We start from the raw sequence: 19,035 nt of genomic DNA, 5'->3' as shown, positions 1-19,035 counted from the left end.
CTGTCTTCCTTCTTTTCACCCGCAGGGGAGAGGGCGGCTTCCGCATTGCACCCCCGCCAGAGAACCAGAAAACTGGCATGGAAGCAGGTTCACACCCCTCTTCCTGTACCCCCCACAACTGCCCCCAGCCCTCTGATGCCTCGGCTCTAGGAGGAAAACAAGATTTACTGAATGAAATATTTTACTAAGTGCTCGGTCTGTGCCTCCTGCCTGCGTGGGGGTGAGGGGGCCAAGACCCACGGCCTCTGCAAATGCTATATCCCCAGGCTTGTGGGGGTGCTGACAAAGGCTCAGGACCCACCAGGCATTCTTTTACCTCAGAGCCTTCCCCACCCTGAGGTTCAGAAGGAACCCCTCCCCCAACCCATAGGTGGGTGTTCTTCCCGCAGTAAAGCCAGCTAGGAAAAGCCTCGGGTTTGAAGCCTCTTTTATTTGTGCCTCAGAGTCAGTCTGGTGCCCCTGACATCAGGGAAGGAGGTGAGAGGAACAGTTTCTCTTTGTTCTTTTCTTCTATCCCTTTTGTGTCCCTCCTGAGCCTCACTGGCTGAGCCAGGAAGGCCAGCCTGAGAGAAGGCGGACAAGGGTGTGCAGTGGGCCCCTGCCCCTAGCGGGGTCTGTGCTTCTCTGGGTGGGTGGGGTGGGGCAGGGGAGAGCCGGGGGTTAGCACCATTGGATGAAGGGTTTGAGAGTCAGCCCCTGGCTGGGGGCAGGTGGGACACACGACCACAGAGGGCTAGCAGCAGCTGGTGGGAAGGGGTGGGTGGTGGTGCCAGGGCCCTGAGCCGGTGAGAGGGCTTCAGGGTGCACCTGCCCATAAGCAGGGCCAGGGGACAGGGTCTAGTGCTCGCCCCCAGAGCAAATATTGTCCCCCATTTGCCAAGACATCATGAAGGAACCAGGCCTTGCCCAGGCCCGGGGGCCCACCTTGGGCACCCTCCCTGATCACAAAAGTGTGCCTTGGGGATGGGGACGCCAACCTCTGGCCACCCAAGGAGAAACTGGGACCACCCTGAGACGCAGGAAGGGGGGGGGGGCTGGGGAAGCCGGGCACCCCGCTAAGTGCACTTGACGCTGAAATGCCGGGGTGAAGGAGGAGCTGGGCCCTTGACGTGCTGTTTTGTGTCTGGGACAAAGCAGCAACACAGCACGTGGGGAGCTCAGCTGCCCCCCTGGGGTGAAGAGCGGAGATGCAAAGGCTTCATGGACAGTGTCCTACAATGGGTTCTGTGAGCAGAAAAGGAGGACCGGCCAGAAGGAGCGAGGGTTGGGGGACACTGCTCCTCTGAGGACCCGGCTCCCCTTCAGGACGGCCTGGCCCCCTCGGACAAGTCTGAGCCCAAGATAGAGTGGTGGGCATCAGGATACAGCAAAGCAGGGGGACCGGGGCGTGCGAGCTGCCTCCCGGGCCCTGGCCGCGACAGGCATCCCGCGGACGCGCCGAGGCCCTCCCGGTCCTGTGCCAGGGGCGCCTCTCCGGCCCGCAGGCCTCGGCTCCAGTCTACGGCCGCAGCCGGGCGGGCACGCAGACCCAGGCGAGTCCGGCTCCGCGGCGGGTTACGCGGGGCAGCGCCGATGGGCCCTGCAGAGGGCGCTACTGCTCGGTCAGCGAGAGCCGTAGGATACGCTCCAGCTCCTCCTCCTCCTGGCGCGCGCGCCGCCGCCGCTCCTCCTGCTCCTGCGCAGACAACTCCATGGCCAGCCGCAGCTGCTCGTCGTAGCTCCGGAACACGTGGCCGCCCGGGCCGGGGCGCGGGCTGGGCCTGGGGCTGGGCACCGAGGCTGGGGGCCCGGGCTGGCGCTGCGGCGTCGGCGGGGCGCTCCTGGGGGCGGGTAAGATACGTCGAGGGTCCCGGGGCGTACCTGCCCATAAGCGGGGCCGGGAGACAGCGTGGCGGTCCCAGGACAGAGGAGGCCACGTCCCCATCCTGTGGCGGCGATGAGTCCTGCATCACCTCCCTGAATCCCGCCCGGCTGTGACAGAGCTCATCCCCTCCAAGTCCATCCTCCCGGTGGACAGCGGACCAGCTCATGTGGGCAGCTTCTAGAATGCCAGCTCTAACATCCTGCCAGGTAGGGGGCTGAAGGCCTTGAGGCCGCTTTGGGAGTGCTGCTCACAGTGAGGAAAGGGTGGGGGTAGACGCCTTCTGCAAACCAGTAGGGGTCTTACAGAGGGAACCCCGGTTTCTTGGGGCCTCGAGGGGCTGCCCAGCTATTGGTGTCCTCGCCCACTGCAACAGGGTCCTGAGGGACTCCGTGCGTGTGTTATTTCGGGGGAGGAATGCTAGGTCAGGACTAGAGGACACTGACCTGTCCTGTCGGCGAGCCTCGTAGGACATGGGGTGAGTGCCCGGCTTGCTGTTAGTTAGCGCCTCCCAGATAGTGACCTGGAGGGAGTGATGGGGACCCGTTGGCTAGGTTGGCACTGGGGTCCGCAGTCTGGTGGGGCGGCGCGGCGCGGCGCGGGGCGGCGCAGCGCAGCAGGGACGCACCTGGTCATACTCGCTGCCCGCCTCTAACAGGCTCTGCTGGATGGCGAACTGCAGCAGGTCATCGTCGTCGTCGCGGGTCGCCGCCTCCCGCTGGCCGCCCAGCACACTGTAGCCACGTGGGGCCTCGAACAACGCGGGGGAGATCTCGCAGCCACGGCACGAGGCTGAGGGCACCAGGCCGGGGGTCAGAGCGCTGCCAGAGCACCCCCTCTGGCCTACGGCCTGGAAAGGGAGCCGGCCAGAGCTCGGTGGGGAGGCACGTGAGGGCAGATACGCAGATGGGGAGGGTCTCACTGGTGGAACTGGAGCTGCTGACGCTGGACGAGTCGCTGCCTGGGGAAGGGGTCTCACTGCTGGGGCTGCCTCGCACGGATGGCACGGGCTCATCACAGCCATTGAGGTTCCCAAAGGTGATGCGAGCGTTGAGGATGTGGAAGATTGGGATTTCTGAGGATAGAGAAACAGTCGGGTGCCACTACCTGGCTTCTCACACCTTAGGCACCCTCAAACTTTATCTTATCTAAGCCCTACCCACCGCACACACAGACCCCCCCCACACACACACACACACTAGCTGCTTAGAGGAAATGGGGGGTGGGGTCTCACCAATCTTGACTGGGAAACCAGGCGGCAGGCGGAGGGTAATGAAATCCCGGAGCTTGGCGAAAAGCGCATTGCTGACAGCCATGAGGTCAATGATGGGGGCCACCTGCTCACACAGGGACAGGGGATGCTCCTCACACAGCCACAGCTTGGCCTTGAACCTGCCCCCCCAGATCCCAAGGGGTGAGGGGCATAGTAGAAGCCAGTACCTTCTGGAGACCCCACCCAGCCCTGCCCGGCCCACCCCTCCCCAGCATCATCAGGGGGCCTCACTTCTGGGTCTTGGTGGTGAGTTCCATGGGGCGGCCCATGTCCCGGTTGCCAAGCTCAAAGTTGGGGTTGAAGTACTCTTCTGCAGTGATGGCAGTGGGATTGGCTTGGCTCAGAGTCTGAGTGATCAGGGTCTGTACCACATGAGGAGGAGCCCATGAGCCTTTCTCAGTCTCTGATGCCAGGCCAACCATTTGGGATCCTGAGCCTCAGAGCCTTACCCCTCCCCCAAACCGGCCCACCATGCAGCTCACATGACCCTAGGCAGGGTGAAACATGGACCCTCACAGGCCATGCTTTGCAGGACGCCTCCCAGGCTGTCTCCTGAGCCACAGCCACACCCTTCCACACAAGGGCCCCTGACATGCACTCACCCCATTTTGGGGGCCCCCATGCTGCTCAGCAATTCCCAGGAAGGACTGCAGAGGTGTCTTACAGCCTACAAGAAATGTGGAATCTCAGAGGACACTGCGACCCTCCACAATGCCAGCCCCTGAGACCTGAGGAGTAGGCTGGTTCCTGGTGGGTGGGGAGGACTACTCAGCCACACCAAACGCTTGGCACCTGCATCTGAAGGTGACTGAGGACTCCAGGGGACAGGGACCAGGACCACTACGGCACAGCGGGAATAAAAATAGGCCTGGGCCTCAGGAGAAGCTTCCAAAAGGGTTCAGGTTGGTGACATTGGACAAGAAACACCTGCCTCTGGTGAGCAGTGCTGGGATATGCGGGTGTCTGTGTGTGTTTTCCCTCAGGCACTTCCGTCTTAATGACCTCATCCGGTTCCCCTGTGAGGTAGGAACCGTCCTTCTACTCTAGGTAGACTCGCTGATGCCCAAGAGTCACGTGTGGTATCAAGGCACAGAGGAGCAGTGGCAGGCCATTACGTGGGGATGACCCATGAAGAGCACACGTGACACTTCCACCCCAAACTCAATGCAGAAACGGCAGTTACCAGTTGTCACGTTCTCTCCCAGTGAGCTCAGATGCTGCCCAGAATCTTCTAGCTGCACTCTAGGCAGTCACTCAATTATTAGCACTTGGCACTTGAAACTGAACCGTGTTTGTGTGAATAAGGGATCCTCGCCTTGGCTGGGATGTCACAGGGAATACTGATGGAGGGTCTCGAGTGGCGCGTGGCTCTCTCACACCTCCCCCCTCTACCTCTGCTTCATTACCTTTGACCTTGCCCTTGTGCTGTTCTGAAAGATGCTCCGTCCGCGTCCGGGTGATGAGCTCCACGTTGGATGCCCCATACACCTAGGGACAGAGGAGGAAAGGGCTCAAAGACAATTCCGGTACCCTAGCCCCTGTCCCTAAGGCATTCTGAACACTTCCTGCAAGGGAGGGAGGGCCCACTGGGGGCCAGCTGTTTGCTCCAATCTCCCAGCCTTTGGACAAGTAAATATATGAAGTCGTTCATCCATTCTCTTATTCATTCAACAAACATTTTGTGAGGAGCCTTTATGTGCCAGGCTCTGAGACATGCATCAAGGGTACAGTGGTCAATGAACACAACTGCAGATAATCCCCACCCTTTTGGGGTTCATACACTAGTTGAAAAGACAAGAAAAGGGACAGTTATAACGTAGTGTGAGACCCCCTCTCGAGGGGGAAGCACAGGGTTGTGGGAACCAAAAGCAGAGGCCTTAGCCCAGCCTAGCAGGCCAGGGAAGCCTTCCAGGAGGAAACCATGACCCCACGGGGTTGACAGGGGCCCCAGAGGGACCAACACAGTCTCCTCAGGAGTAAAGGCCTGGCTTTGGGGGTCAGACAGCCAAGGTCTGAACCTCAGCTCTGCCACAGAGCTGTGCGACCCTTTATAGATCCTATAACCACTCAAGCCTGTTTCCTCGTCAGACAGTGGGCCAATACCCTACTCCACAGTTGTGGCCAAGAGGGACTGGGACACTGTGGGAAAGGTTCAGTAAACATCTGTAAAACAGGAATAATAATAGCACCTTCCCAAAAGGGCTGTTGAGATTAAACAAGAGTGTATGCGTATATGTGTGGGTGTGTATGCTCGCCCATGTGCACGCACATGTATTCATACATACATACAAATAAACATGGGGACAGTGCCTTGAATGTGAATGTAGTAAGTCCTCAGTAAACTCTGGCCTCTTAGTCTAGTGCCCTTTCCTCCACACAGCATTGCCTCTGCACCTCCAAAGCTGAGAAAGGGTAATCAGGACAACCCACCCAGTTCGCTGTAGGCCAGCGTTAGGGGGGCTCTGGGATCAGGGAGCGGCGGCCTCACCTTGGCTTCATACCCATTCACCATCTCTGTCTTCTCGCTGCGCCAGCCCAGGATGCCAGTCTTGTTCCTGGGGAAGCAGAGTCATCCAGGTGAGGGCCCCCTCAGCAGGCTGGCTCAAGGGTCCAAAGGCTGTGCCCACTCACCTCTCGAAGGAGATGTTCTTGGTGTCAAGCTGTGTGGTGACGACAGGGGCTGTGAGCCGGCTAAGCACCTGCTCCTCAGTGGGCTGGGCGGCAGCAAGCAGCAGCTCACGGTCCTGCCCAGCCAGGGCCAGGGTCTCCGTGTACACCACCCGGCGGTCATGGTCAATCTCCATGACCACGGCGCTTGTGTCTGCCAGCCACAGAACAGCACGGGGTGTTGGAGGGAGGCAGAGGGGTGTCCCTAGCCTTCCCACATTGCCACACCTCCTGCCTGCCTGACCTTGGCCCCTGAAGACGAAGCTGCGGTTCCCTCGCTGCCACGTCATGTGGTCAAAGCCCAAGAGCGTGGTATCGACCCGTAGGTTCTGCCCACTCTTCCACACTTTGTACGTGTCACTGGGGCAGATCTTGGACACCAAGGGCACTAGGTAGAAGGGAAGGTCAGAGGTGACTTCAGTTTGCCCAAACTGGGCCATTTTGGGGCACAGGGGTCAGGGTCAGCAGTGTGACCAGGAAAGGAGAAGAGAACTCCCCAGCGCCCCCCACATGAATGTAGACCAGTCACTCTGACGTGAGCAACCTGCAGCCGGAGACAGGCAAGTCCCGGCTACCAGCACGTCCCTAGGAGCCGCCATTCACTAATTCACTCACTCCATCTTGTATCCCATCCTCCAACAAATATTTATTAACCACCTACTGTGTACCAGGCACTATTCTCGTCAGTGAGGATACAACATTGAAGAAGACAGGACCCCTGCCCTCTGGGAGCTTACCTTCGACCAAGGAATGACAAGTAACAAACAAATGAGCAAATCATTACAAAGTAAAGGAGGTGATAATAATGGAATTCCAACAGCGTCTGAGGCAGCATGGAAGGCCTAGCTAGGGAGGTAGCACTGAGCTGGGAACTCAACAATGAGAAGGAGCCCCAGGAAGAGCAATGGCAAGAGAGCTCCCCGCCTGGGGGGAGCAGTAGGTGCAAAAGTCCTGAGGCAGGCAAATGCCAGGAGAGGCCCCCCCTCTGCCCCCTTACCCCAGCTAGTGAACTCCCATTTCATCTCCACGTAGAAGTCCTGGGCCTAGAGAATGAGAAGGACAGTGCCTCAGCCTGTGCCAGAGACAGGGTTTGAGGGCCACAGCGGGGAGGCCAAGCAGCAGGCCCTCACCTTGCGCAATTTCTCCAGGAGCACAGGGATGCCCGCCAAGCGCTTCACCACGCGCTGGTAGTCCCGGTACCGCAGCACCAGCTGCACCAGCTCCAGGTCCCGGGTGCTCACAGCCTCCTGAAGCACTGGGGGACAAAGATGTGACATCATGGGGCAGAACCCTGCCTGGGGTGCCCCCGCCTTGGCTCACCGAGGAGGAGGACGTGAAGCTGGGAGACCCTGGCCATGGGGCTGGGTTGAGCAGGGGCGCCCACCTGTCCAGCCGCTGCGGTTCTCCCTGCCCACATCTGCGCCGTGTGCGAGCAGCACACGGGCACACTCGAGGTGTCCCAGTGTGGTGGCCAGGTGCAGGGGGGTCCGCCCGCGGGGATCCAGCTGCTCGATGTCCACCTGGAGAAGGAGGCGAAGATGGATTCCCGGTCACTTCGGAAGCAGCCCATCCAAGCCCAGCAGCCTCCACACATGCACCAGCCACCCCGCTGCCCAGCCTTGCCCACCTCACCAGGCAATGGAAGAGACAGACACAAGGCGTGGGGGATCAGGTGGGTGAAAAGAGGCCTGCAGGACGGGGCAGGAAGCAGCTCTGAGAAAGGGAGGAGAAAGGGAGGACCCTTTCCCATCCACCAAGCTCCCCTGACTGGGTTCACTCTTCCAAAGCTCCGAAGTGGGCTGCCTGGAAAGAGTAAGCCTTGGGTTCAAGGGTAACCTAGATAGGCCGTTGGCCAAGGAGGGCACTTGAGGCAGGACCCAGCCTACAGGGCCAAGACCACAGCTTCAGGGTGGGCTATCAATTTAGATCTCTTATGTGTCATGGAGTGAGGTTTAACAGCTGCTGTAATAGATCGATAAGAATGAAAGAGTATGTTCATGGTACCACTTCAAACCCATGGCCTTTGCCTGTGGAACACTATGTATTAACTTTTTTATTTTCTTACAAATCCTATTACTGCTTTGTGAATAGCATGATTAACTGTATGAGATTTTTGTCGGGTGATGAACACATGTCTGTGAAACATAAGTATTTAAATATCTTTCAGAAGTCTGAGGTCTCTAGCTAAATACAATCAACTGACCACATCACATAACTCCTTCTCTCCTTCCCCAAACTTGATTAAAATGCCAGTCAAAAGGCTTCTACTGCAACCATGATGAGATAAGCTGAAATCATCCTCCCATAAACAGAGAAAACTACTGCTTCAAAATACATGAAATAATTGTTTTCAGACAGTAGGCTCCAAGTAGTCCAGGACTGTGATCCCTCGAGTAAGAGAAACAAACAAGGCAGGCCCTATGATTGCTTAGATTTCTACCTGGAGGAACATTCTGGATAGCAGTTCAGGCAGGGGCATCTCTAGCAGAGCATGGTAGTCTTGCTGAGGAGTTGAGGAGACAGAGAGAGGGGTTCAGAGAGGCTGAGGTAGCCAGAAGTTGCAGGACAGAGTTCTAGGAAGGAGTGAGCTGTGCAAACAACGAGCTCCAGAAATCTGCACGGGGCTTCTCTGAGTCTTTGCTGAATACTAAACTCCCCTGCGGAGAGTGACACTCAGCAATGCTGGATAGAAAAGGAGCAATAGGGTGGTAAATTCTGAGCAGTTCTCATGTCTCAGAGCGGGAGACATTCAAGCTCCAGCCTGCTAGAGTGGAGAGTCTTTGCTGTTCGCCCAGGGCCTTGCACAGAGACCCAAGAATGGGGATGCCTTAGTAGGAGGGCTAAACCATCCTGAGAGAAGAGGCTCATCTAAATATGATCTAATAAAGATTAAAAGTAATCTCACAAGGATCAAACTGATATACAAGTAACCTAGCTTAGTTGGTCAGAACAAAGCCCAACACTCTTTAAAGGAAGAAAATAAAATCTACATGCTTAACATGATAACGTCTGCAACATCTAATGCCCAGTTACAAACTATGAGGGAAAAAATTACTTCACATGCAAAGAAGTAGGAAACTATGACCCATAATCAAGAGATACTCAGAAATTATAAAAATGGGGCGCCTTGGTAGCCCAGTCAGTTAAGTGTTGGACTTTTGGTTTTGGCTCAGGTCACGATCTCAGACTTGTAGATTACGCACTCAAGTCAGGCTTCCTGCTCCGCATGGAGTCTGCTTGAGACTCTCTCTCCCTCTCCTGTCCCTCCCACCCATCTCATTCTCTTAAATAAATAAATCTTTAAAAAAAAAAAAAGGGGGGGGCGCCTGAGTGGCTCAATGGGTTAAGCCTCTGCCTTCAGCTCAGGTCACGGTCTCCGGGTCCTGGGATCGAGCCCCACATTGGGCTCTCTGCTCAGCAAGGAGCCTGCATCCCCTCTCCCTCTGCCTGCCTCTCTGCCTACTTATGATTTCTCTCTATCAAATAAATAAATAAAATCTTTAAAAAAATGATAAAGATGATGAATGGCTCAATGTGCTTGTAAGTTTACAGAAACACATGAACACAATGTTAATGGGGAAAGAATTAGAGATTAGTAAAATATCTGAAATGAGAAATTCATTGTATGGAAATAACAATAGATTAGACACTACAGAATAGAAAAAAATCAGTGACCTTGAAGATATAACAACAGAACTACAGCATACAGAACAGAAATAGAGCACGGAGGAGGGAAAAAGCACTGAAGAACATTCAAAGAGCCTCAACAATCTGTGAGACACTATAAGGCATTCTAACATATGTGTAATTGGAGTCCCAAAAGGATAGGATTAGGAAGTAGGAGAAATAGGAAATTTAAATAGATAACATTATCTCTTTAAAATTTAAATTTAGGGGCACCTGAGTGGCTCAGTCGTTAAGCGTCTGCCTTCAGCTCAGGTCACGATCCCAGGGTCCTGGGATTGAGCCCCACATCAGGTTCTCCCCTCAGCAGGGAGTCTGCTTCTCCCTCTGCCCCTCCCCCAGCTCATTCTTTTTTCTTTTTTCTTTTTTTTTTTAAAATATTTTGTTTATTTTTTGATAGAGATTACAAGTAGTCAGAGAGGCAGGCGGGGAGAGAGGAGGAAGCAGGCTCCCCGCTGAGCAGAGAGGCCGATGTGGGGCTTGATCCCAGGACCCTGAGACCATGACCTGAGCCGAAGGCAGAGGCTTTAACCCACTGAGCCACCCAGGCACCCCTCCCCCAGCTCATTCTCATGGTCTCTCTCTCTCTCCCTTGCTCGTGCTGTCTCTTGAATAAATAAATAGAATCTTTAAAGAATTTAAATTTATATTTAAAGAGATAAATTTAAAGAGAAATTGAAATTTAAAGAGATAACATTAAACATTTTCCCCATTTTTTAAAAAAGATTTTATTTATTTATTTGACAGACAGAGATCACAAGTAGGCAGAGAGGCAGGCGGGGGGGCGGGGTGGGGGAAGCAGTCTCCCTGCTGAGCAGAGAGCCCATTGTGGGGTTCAGTCCCAGGACCCTGGGACCATGACCTGAGCTGAAGGCAGAGGCTTTAACCCGCTGAGTCACCCAGGCACCCCTCCAATTTTTTTTTAATTACTGAGGGGGTTGAATGGTGGTGTCCCCCCAAAATATTTGTTTGTACCCGAACCCCAAGAATCTATGATTGTGACCTTCTTTGGAACATGGGTGTTTTGGGGTTTCTTAAAAATTTTATTTATTTATTTATTTAATATTTTATTTACTTATTTGACAGAGAGAGACAGTGAGTGAGGGAACACAAGCAGAGGGAGTGCGAGAGGGAGAAGCAGGCTTCCCACTGAGCAAGGAGCCCCAGAGAGGGCTTGATCCCAGAACCCTGTGATCATGACCTGAGCTGAAGGCAGCCACTTAATGACTGAACCACCCAGGCACCCCAAGATTTTATTTATTTGAGAGAGAGTGTGCATATGCATGTACATGAGGGGTAGGGTAGATGGGCAGAGGGAGAGGGACAAGCAGACTTTGCACTGAGTGTGAAGCCTGATGCAGTGCTCAGTCTCACAACCCTGAGATCATGACCTGAGCAGAAACCAAGAGCTGGACATTTAGCCAACTGAGCCAACCAGGCATCCTGGAACATGGGTCTTTGATTTGAAATTAAGTTTAGGATCTCAAGAGGAGATTAGCCTGGACTATCCAGGTGGGTCCTGTATCCAAAGAGATGTCTTTGGGGAGATCCACAAAGGGAGAAGTTCCATGTAGAGAGGAGTCAGAGAATGAAATACGCAGCCACAAGCCTGGAAATGCTTGGAGACACTGGAAGCTGAAAGAGGCGAGGTAGGATTCTCCCCTGGAGCCTTTGGAAGGAGTGGGGCCCTCCTGACTCCTTGAATTTGGACTTCCAACCTCCAAAACAATGAGAAAATAAAATTTTGTTGTTTTAACCCACCCAATCTGTGGTAATTTTTTGCACAAACTATCACAATGATAAACGCACAGAACCAAGAAAACTCAATGAATTCCAGGCAAAGCAAACACCCAGAAGACTACACCAAGGCCCATCATAATCAAGTGCTGGAAACTAGTAGTTAAAAAGAAAATCTTAAAATCCTTTTGAGAAATGAGACACACTATGAAGAACACAGGAAATACGGAATACTTCTCAAGGGAAACCATGCAAGCTAAAAAACAACAGGAAGAAATGTTTAAAGTGTTGGGGGGAAAATGTTGACTTAGAATTCTTTATCCTGTGGAATAATATCCTTGAAAAATAAAGGGGAAATGAAGATTTTTGTGGACAAACAGAAAAAGCTAAGAGAATTTATCACCAGAAGACATGCTAGAAATGTTAAAGGAAGTAATTCAAGTGGAAGGAAAATGTTAACAGATGGAAACTTAGATCTGTACAAAGGAATGAAGAGTGCCCCAAAAGGAAAATTCTTATACCTATAAGAATGTCAATAAAATATTTAAAACCCACAAAAGTAAAGAGAAGACATATTAGCAGACGAGCAATGTTAACACATCTTAATGTGGAAAGTGGCTGGGGTTTTGCAAGTGACTTAGGGGAGCAGAGGGTCCTAGAAGCCAAGCATTCACATAGGGGAACCCCAGTGAGTGTCGGGCCAGATCAGCCTTAAAATGTCCAGAACATGCAAGCAGTGAGGGTGGCAGATTATGAGTAAGGCCCAGAGTTAATACAGGGGAGCTGGTTAAAATTCAGAACCCCTGGCCCTCTCCCCAATCTTATAAAGCTGGGAGACGGCCCCCTTCCGTTCCACAGTATGCTGGGAATTCATTCTCCATAGAAACAGAGCCTGAGATGCACTGGATTTGGGGACACTGGCCTGAAGATGAGGTCATGGGGCTAAAAAGTAGAGAACAGTGAAAGCCCAGTCCCTTTCCTGCCTCCACACCACTGCCCATGACACGCCTAGCAGGAGATTGGAGAATTCTTCTTTGGAGACACTAGAGGCACCAAAGACCTCTGGTACAGACATCTGGGGATCCTACAATAAGCAGGCCAGCTTTTCAGCCAATCGTTACATAGTAGTACCACCCACGCATCAATAAGCTCCACATCACCATTGCATTTTTTTTTATATTTATTTATTTGAGAGAGAGTGTGTAAGTAGGAGGGGCAGAGGGAGAAGGGCAGAGAATCCCAGGCAGATTCCGCACTGAGTGTGGAGCCAGACATGGGGCTCAATCTCACAACCCTGAGATGCTCTGCCACCCAGGCGACCCTCCACTCCCCCATTCTTAAATAGGCCCCAACAGCCAAGGGTGACTGGACATTTGAGGAAAGCCACCAACATGAAAGATACCAAAAACGTGCAAATAGATGCTAAAAACCCAGAGGAAACACTGTCAATGCAGGAAACAGGAGAAGAGTTTCTGGAGGGAAAAGAGTAATTGACATCCTCAGAAATATCCGAAAAGATAACTGAATTCATGAGACAAAATGGGACATCCCGACTTCCCGCGACTTCTCCTCTTTCCTTCGCCTTCACTCCAGCCATTCCTGGACAGCTGCACCTGCCCCAATTCTCCCCTCCTAGGAAATATTACCTCCATTCACCCCCTTTTTTGGTAAAAACAAAACTTTTTTTAATAATTCTTTTTTTTTTAAAGATTTTATTTGTTTATTTGACAGAGAGAGATCACAAGTAGGCAGAGAAGCAGGCAGAGAGAGAGAGGGAAGCAGGCTCCCTGCTGAGCGGAGAGCCCAATGCGAGGCTTGATCCCAGGACCCTGAGATCATGACCTGAGCCGAAGGCAGAGGCTTTAACCCACTAAGCCACCCAGGCGACCCCAAACAAAACTTTTGTAACTGTCTTTCTCTCTTCCTTTTCTCTCACTTTCTGTATTTAATCCATCAGCATAGACCTGATCTCATGGGCTCTACCTTCAAAACAGATCGACCTCTTCTCAGTTTTCATCACCTTGAGGCTACCATCCTGGTGATGGCCACCCTCTCTCTCACCTGGTGGCCTCCTCACTGGTCTCTTCACTCCTCTCTTGGCTTCTTAGGTCTGTTCTCCACAAGACCCATTGTCGCCGACACCCTTTAGCTCAAAACCTTCCCAAGGTGTCCCATCTTGTTTGGAATGCAATCCAACAGCCAACAGCCTTGAAGTCTTTGAACTCCTATGCTCTCCCATATCTCCTCCGAACTCCACTCTGTCGATACCCTAGGTGGCTACAGCGCGCTCTCTCTCACCCCATTCAGGTGGTTGCTCAAATGTCACCTCCTCCGAAGGTCTGCCCTTACAACCCGTCTTAAATGACACTTGCTGTGTATCTCTCTGTCACCACTAATCCTGCTTTAGTCCTCTTCCCACATTAGATTGCTTGTTCATTTTTTTCATTATCTCCCTCACCTAGACTGTAAGCCCCATGGAGGGAGGGTCCCTTGTGTTTTGTTCAATGCCACATCCCCAGGCCCTGATAGTGCCTGCCCTGTAACTCGTACCTCATAGGTATTTGTTCGACAAATGCATAAATGACTATATTTAAGAGGCCTGGGGAGGGGAAAGTAGTAACATGTAGAACTGACAAACAAATAAATAGTCGTAGACGTATATTGTTTATAATTACAGAAGTAAATAACAGAACAGTCTAGAGTCCGAAGTGGTCGATCGCCTCCAGGGAATGAGAAAGGTGGGGAGGGCTGGAGTGAGGACTACCACTTTTTCCTGACAAGCCTCTAATAACAGCTAAATATGTTTTAAAACATGAGAATGAACTCCATTGTCAAAAACAAAATATTATAAATAATTTAAGTAATTTGTATAATTTTCATAACCCTGTGCTGGCATTTCTTCATTGTTTAATTTTGTAAGGAGACTCCACACCCACTGTGGGCTTGAACTCATGACCCTAAGATGAAGAGTCACAAGCTGTATTCACGGACCCAGCCAGGCAGCCTCATTTCTTCATTTTTAAATATATTAGGAACCTCGGGAGGCGGGGAGGGGGGATGTAGTGTGCCTGGCCCGCATGGCCCTGTGAGCTCTGGCTTAGAGATCGAGGTGCTACCCACCCCCCCATTCTCCTCTACACCAGCCCCCCACACAGGAGGGAGAGCACTATTTACTCTTTCCCTATTATGGGATGGGCTGAGGCCCTGGGCATCCAACCTAGGTGGGCCCTGAGTCCTGGCGTGGGAGTGAGGAGCCACACCTCCCAAGCTGGGGAAGTCAGGAGGAGTCCTCCCATGAGGCTGCAGCCGAGCCATCTCGGAGTCCCACTAGCCCTGCCCCAGACGCCGCTGCCTGGCTGCTGCTAACAAGGCCCCAGGGAGCGTGCAGGACACCCCACCCAGCCACAGAGTCCCAGATGCTGCCTGCCACCCTCCCTGCTCAGGTGCCTCACCTCAAGGTCCCAAGAGAGGCTGGTAGTGCTCGCTGGGCCAGGCTGCCCTTCCCTCCCTCCATTCCTCAGGGGCTCAGCCCAGGGTCCCCAAGGCCCTGCTGTTTGCCAGGGCCGGTGTGGGCCCCGCATCCACCCAACCGACCCCCCGACCAAGAAGCTCCCCCACCTTGCCCCCAGCAGGGCCTACAGTGGAAGTGACACCTTGCCGAGGCCCAGGTGGGAGAATTCATTACTTTCCCCAGCAAAGGCCTGCAGCTATTTCATTGCTGGAAGGAAGAGAGTTCTCAGGAAACCTAACACCCACCCTCCCCACTGCGAGAAGGAAACTCTGCACCCCAGCCGGTCTCCACTGGACAAAAGCTGGGGCGGGGGGTTCTCCTGAGCTTAGGGGCTGGGGCTCCCTGGGCAGAGGGATGCCCTGCTTCCACTCAGGCCCCCACCTAGACACACACACACATGAAGAGGTGTCCTAGGAAAAGCCAGTCCTACTCCTTTTGCCTCAACGCTCAGGGTCCCTGTACTGGCCGAGGTGTACCAGCACCTGCGTACTCGCTGCTCTTCAGACCTGCAGGTGTCTACTGATGCATCCTACACAGTCTGGGACCAGCAGACTTGTCCAGTGCATAACTCCTGAGCCCATGGGCTGCTAGCAGGGTATTTTTCAAATTTGTTCCACATTAATGGAAGCCTTTGGTTAGATGGACTCTGACAAGGACACACTGCTGGAAGAAAAGGTGAAGGGGCCCTGAGCACCGAGCCTTCTGCATGCTCGGCCTTGGTCTCCTTCCCCTGCTCCTAGGCCTCCCCAAGCCCCAAGGAGGACCACCAGAGGCTGGGGTGGTCACTGCTTCCCAGCCTTCCCACCAGGTAGGTGGGAAAGGTCAGGGAGGTGGGATACTTCCTTGAGATGAGCTGGGTGGCTGAGGGGGGCACCCGTGGACTCTCCTCTCACACCACTCCTCCCCTGCTTCCTGGACATGTCGATGCTTGCTCTCTGGGCTTTGTAGTTCCCCCTCTTGAGCTTTTCTACTTGTCAGCTGAGGGACTGCCTACTTTAGGGGGAGAGGGGGTCACAGGTGCTCTGGACACACCAGGTACCTCGGGTGGGGTAGCCTCTGTCCGAGCATTCGGGCCCCCACAATCTATCTCGCCGGCCTCTAGGTCAGGAGGATGAACTGAGGAGAGCAGGGAGGGGGGCTGGAGGGGGGGGGAGACCATGATGGAGCCAGCCCCAGGAGGAAAGAAAATGTTTCCTTGGGAACACAGTCTGGCCCCCTCCAGAGTGCCTGTTGCCAGGAGAGGAACCCTGCTCCCCTTGGCCCTCCCACTGGGAGCTTTGCAGCCTAACCTCCACCTCCCACCTGCCGGGGAACACCAGGGACTTATGACTCAAGAACACAGCCGGCTGAGCCAACCTCAGGGCCTACAGGGGAAACTGGCCTACAGCCCCCTGCCCCCCTTGCAACCTGTACAGGCGTGCGTATGACGGGAAGCAGGACACACAGCAACCATCACCCTGCTGGGTTCTGGCTGGGGGTGGCCATGGACCCTTGCCTTCACCAAAACCCCTGATGAGCACCTCCCACCTCCCCACCACTCCCTGCTTCCAGGCTCAAAGAAGAGCTGTGGGGTTGGGGGACAGACAGCAAAGCCACTGAACCTGCTCTGAAGCCTGCCGTGCCACTCACCCCCCCCCCCCAGCCTGCCAGCGATGCCAAGCCTGTCCCTGGGAGGGCCTCTGTGGGGCTTTCTTGGAGCACAGAAGAGGCAGCTATGCCAAGTGAAGACCAGGGAAACCCAGCTGCTGTGTTCTTGAGGAAAGTCGGGATGTATTCTGGGATAGTGGGGGCTACGGGGACCTAGCTGGGATGCCTAGGGTCTACGGGCTTTCATTATGATGTTAGGTGGCTGCCCCCAGCTCTATCCCCAGCAGGAAAGGGCTGGGTGGGGCCCCTTGGGGTCTCCCTGGGGGCCCCCCATGCCCTGAGGACTGAATAGTGCACTTTCTGGAAGCAAGGGTCACTCTGGGTCAGTCCTAGAGCGGAGACACATCCAGGAGCCTCTCTTACCAGGACTGACCGGCATTCCCCTTCTTGGCACCCCCGGAACAAGGGAGAGAACTGCCCTGACTCCTCTGTGGCTGAACAAGGGTTAACTTCAACCAGTGCCCTATATTCCTGTCTCCCCCCCAGAGAGGGTGAAGATAGGACTGAATCTGTTGCCTAGTTTCTGTGGCATTTGGAGGAGAAAGAGGAACCCACTCAGCAGCCCCAAAGCACCCCCACAGGCAGCGGGTTCCCGGGCTCCCCACCCCACTTTCACTCCAGCAAGATGGCTGACTTGAGTACTGGCAGTCAGAGAGGCCTAGATGAGTCTTTTCTTCTAGGGCATTTCGCCTCTCTCCAGTCTCAGCAAGAAAAGAACCCGCCACCCCTCAGACAAGGGAGCGGGACTGAAACCTTCTGGAGATTCAGCCACTCGCCTTCCGCCCAACAATCCTTGGGCCAATCATCAATCACCCCATCAAGAAGTTCCTCTGGGATCAGATTTAAATCCTTCCAGCTGGAACCTGTGTCAGAAGCCTGTCTTCTTTTGCCCTCAGGGGGAAGAAAACAGGAAAGAGAGGAGACTGGAGTGTCCTAGCACCCAGCACCTCGTACTGTATTTCCCTGTTCATGCTCAAACCGCCAGAACCAGGTCTCCTTGAGAGCAGGCGATGTGCCTGGTTTGTTTGTCTTCGTCCCCCAGGACCTGCCGCTCAGTCCTCGCTTCCTTCGTCAGGACTCTATGGTGGCAAACCACTTCCTTTATGATAGATAAATAGAGGCATGGTCTGAGGAGCAACTTGGAGTGCCCTTGTTTAAGCAGAGGTAGAATGCAAAGTAGACACCCCAACCAGGCATGGAGGCTTAGGTCACCCCAGCCTTTTCTAGGACTGCTCTGTGGAGGTGGAGGCTTTGCTGCTCTGAGGGCTCAGGGGTGGACTTCAGACACACTCTCTCACCCTCACCTTGCTCTCCACCTCACTTGTCCTTTGGGAAGCAGACAGCTCCTCCAACTGAACTTCCTGTGACTCAGGAAGTGGCCCTCAAAAGGCATGTTCCCCAAGGGGACAACTCCTGAACTGAACCACTCCCATGCCCCCAGAGTCTGAGATCTGGGCCAAGTCTGCCGGCCTGCAGCCTGAGACAAACCAGGGCAGGCTGGGCCCAGCTCTGGCTCCGACTCTCCCACCCTGGCGGTTGAGTTGCCCACACCCCAAACGCCCATATGTGGCCTGGGGAACCAAAGGCAGAGTTGGGAACTACCTGTGAACCACATGTGCCTGCCTTGGTCCTGAGGAATGACCAGAAGACCCCATCCCTTACCCCATCCTCAGGGAGGCCACCGCCGAGCCGAAGGTGGCTGACCCGTTCTCACTGACTGGCAGGGGCCAAGGAGTCCGGTCTGTGTGCAGAACCTCAAATCCTTCCTGTGCCCATTGGTCCCTAGCTTCCTCGGCGCCTGGAAGCCAGGCCCCAGCACCAGAGGGCAGGAGAGCTCCTTTCAGCACCTGGACAAGGCCCTTCAGGGCTTCCCTCTAGAAGGTGGTGGCGGGTGGTCTCTCTTTCTCCACTCCCCATTGCAGAGCCGCCGCCGGGGTCTGAGGGATCCAGGGGCTCTGGCCAATCCGAGCAAACAGATGTAGCGCTCACCCGTGAGGGTAGAGGGCACTGGGTGGGGCTGGGATGCCCGGGAATGTCACAGCCTATTCTCTGCTCCTTGACCTGTGCCCCCCCCCCCCCGACGCAGGCCTTGCCCACCTCCGCACACTCACGCGGGAGGTGTCACCGCTTGGCTGCTAGGCGGACTCTGGCACCACATGGAGCGCAGACCGGAGCTGGCAGCCCCTCCCCGCAGCCCTCCGCCTCGGCTGAGGAGGGGCACTGCATCCCCGACCCCAGCCTGAGAGGGTCCCGGAGCACGTGCGGGTCGTCCGTCGGAGCCAGAGGCGAGCGGGTGGGGACCGCTCCCATCACCCACTCCCGGTCAACAAGCACAAAAGCCGCGGCCACGAACAAAGAAGCGCTGCAAACTCGCCGGGTAGGCGGGACAGCCCGCGCCGCGCCCCCTCCCCACACCCGGCGGGCGTGTCCGGCCGTGGGGGTCCCCGTGGCGCCCCGACGGCGCTCGTACCTGGCCGGCGCGGACCTCCTTCTCCAGCTCGCGGTGGCGGTTGTGCCACACGAGGTAGTGCAGCGGGTACTTGCCCTCGGGCCCCTTCCTGGCGGAGGCGTTGGCCGGGATCATCGCCCGCTCCTCATGCCAGGGCCGCGGCGCCCGGCCGGGGAGGGGGGACGGCGCCGGAGCCGGGGCCCGGG

The 19,035-nt window shown here is 54.8% G+C and overlaps 1 protein-coding gene across 2 annotated transcripts; it reads right to left on the bottom strand.

Moving 5' to 3' along the window:
* Positions 1-417: 417 nt before the first annotated feature.
* Positions 418-19,035, bottom strand: ANKRD13B (ankyrin repeat domain 13B). Of its 2 annotated transcripts, none has more exons than XM_059380834.1 (15): positions 18,851-19,035; positions 7,186-7,321; positions 6,932-7,056; positions 6,799-6,844; positions 6,046-6,189; positions 5,766-5,955; positions 5,623-5,689; positions 4,541-4,622; positions 3,737-3,801; positions 3,366-3,496; positions 3,096-3,253; positions 2,784-2,936; positions 2,490-2,653; positions 2,308-2,384; positions 418-1,860 (listed from the first exon to the last, which is right to left on the bottom strand). In XM_059380834.1, exons 1-15 carry the CDS (start codon positions 18,962-18,964, stop codon positions 1,302-1,304), a joined length of 2,211 nt encoding a protein of 736 aa, XP_059236817.1. In that variant the 5' UTR covers positions 18,965-19,035; the 3' UTR covers positions 418-1,301. The 2 variants fall into 2 exon arrangements, with proteins under 2 accessions (XP_059236817.1, XP_059236818.1); XM_059380835.1 differs by having other exon boundaries at positions 1,502-1,820.

Source organism: Mustela nigripes, chromosome 16, assembly GCF_022355385.1.
Source record: "Mustela nigripes isolate SB6536 chromosome 16, MUSNIG.SB6536, whole genome shotgun sequence".
Classification (NCBI taxonomy): Eukaryota; Metazoa; Chordata; class Mammalia; order Carnivora; family Mustelidae; genus Mustela; species Mustela nigripes.
Note: the sequence above shows the minus strand (reverse complement) of the source record. Positions and strands in the feature narration are given on the sequence as shown.

Coding starts and splice junctions, on each gene's coding strand:
- ANKRD13B (XM_059380834.1), bottom strand. CDS start 18,964: ATGATCCCGGCCAACGCCTCCGCCAGGAAGGGGCCCGAGGGCAAGTAC. Junction 6,845..6,931: donor TCCTGGAGAAATTGCGCAAG/GTGAGGGCCTGC, acceptor CTCATTCTCTAG/GCCCAGGACTTCTACGTGGA. Junction 5,690..5,765: donor AAGAACATCTCCTTCGAGAG/GTGAGTGGGCAC, acceptor CTGCTTCCCCAG/GAACAAGACTGGCATCCTGG.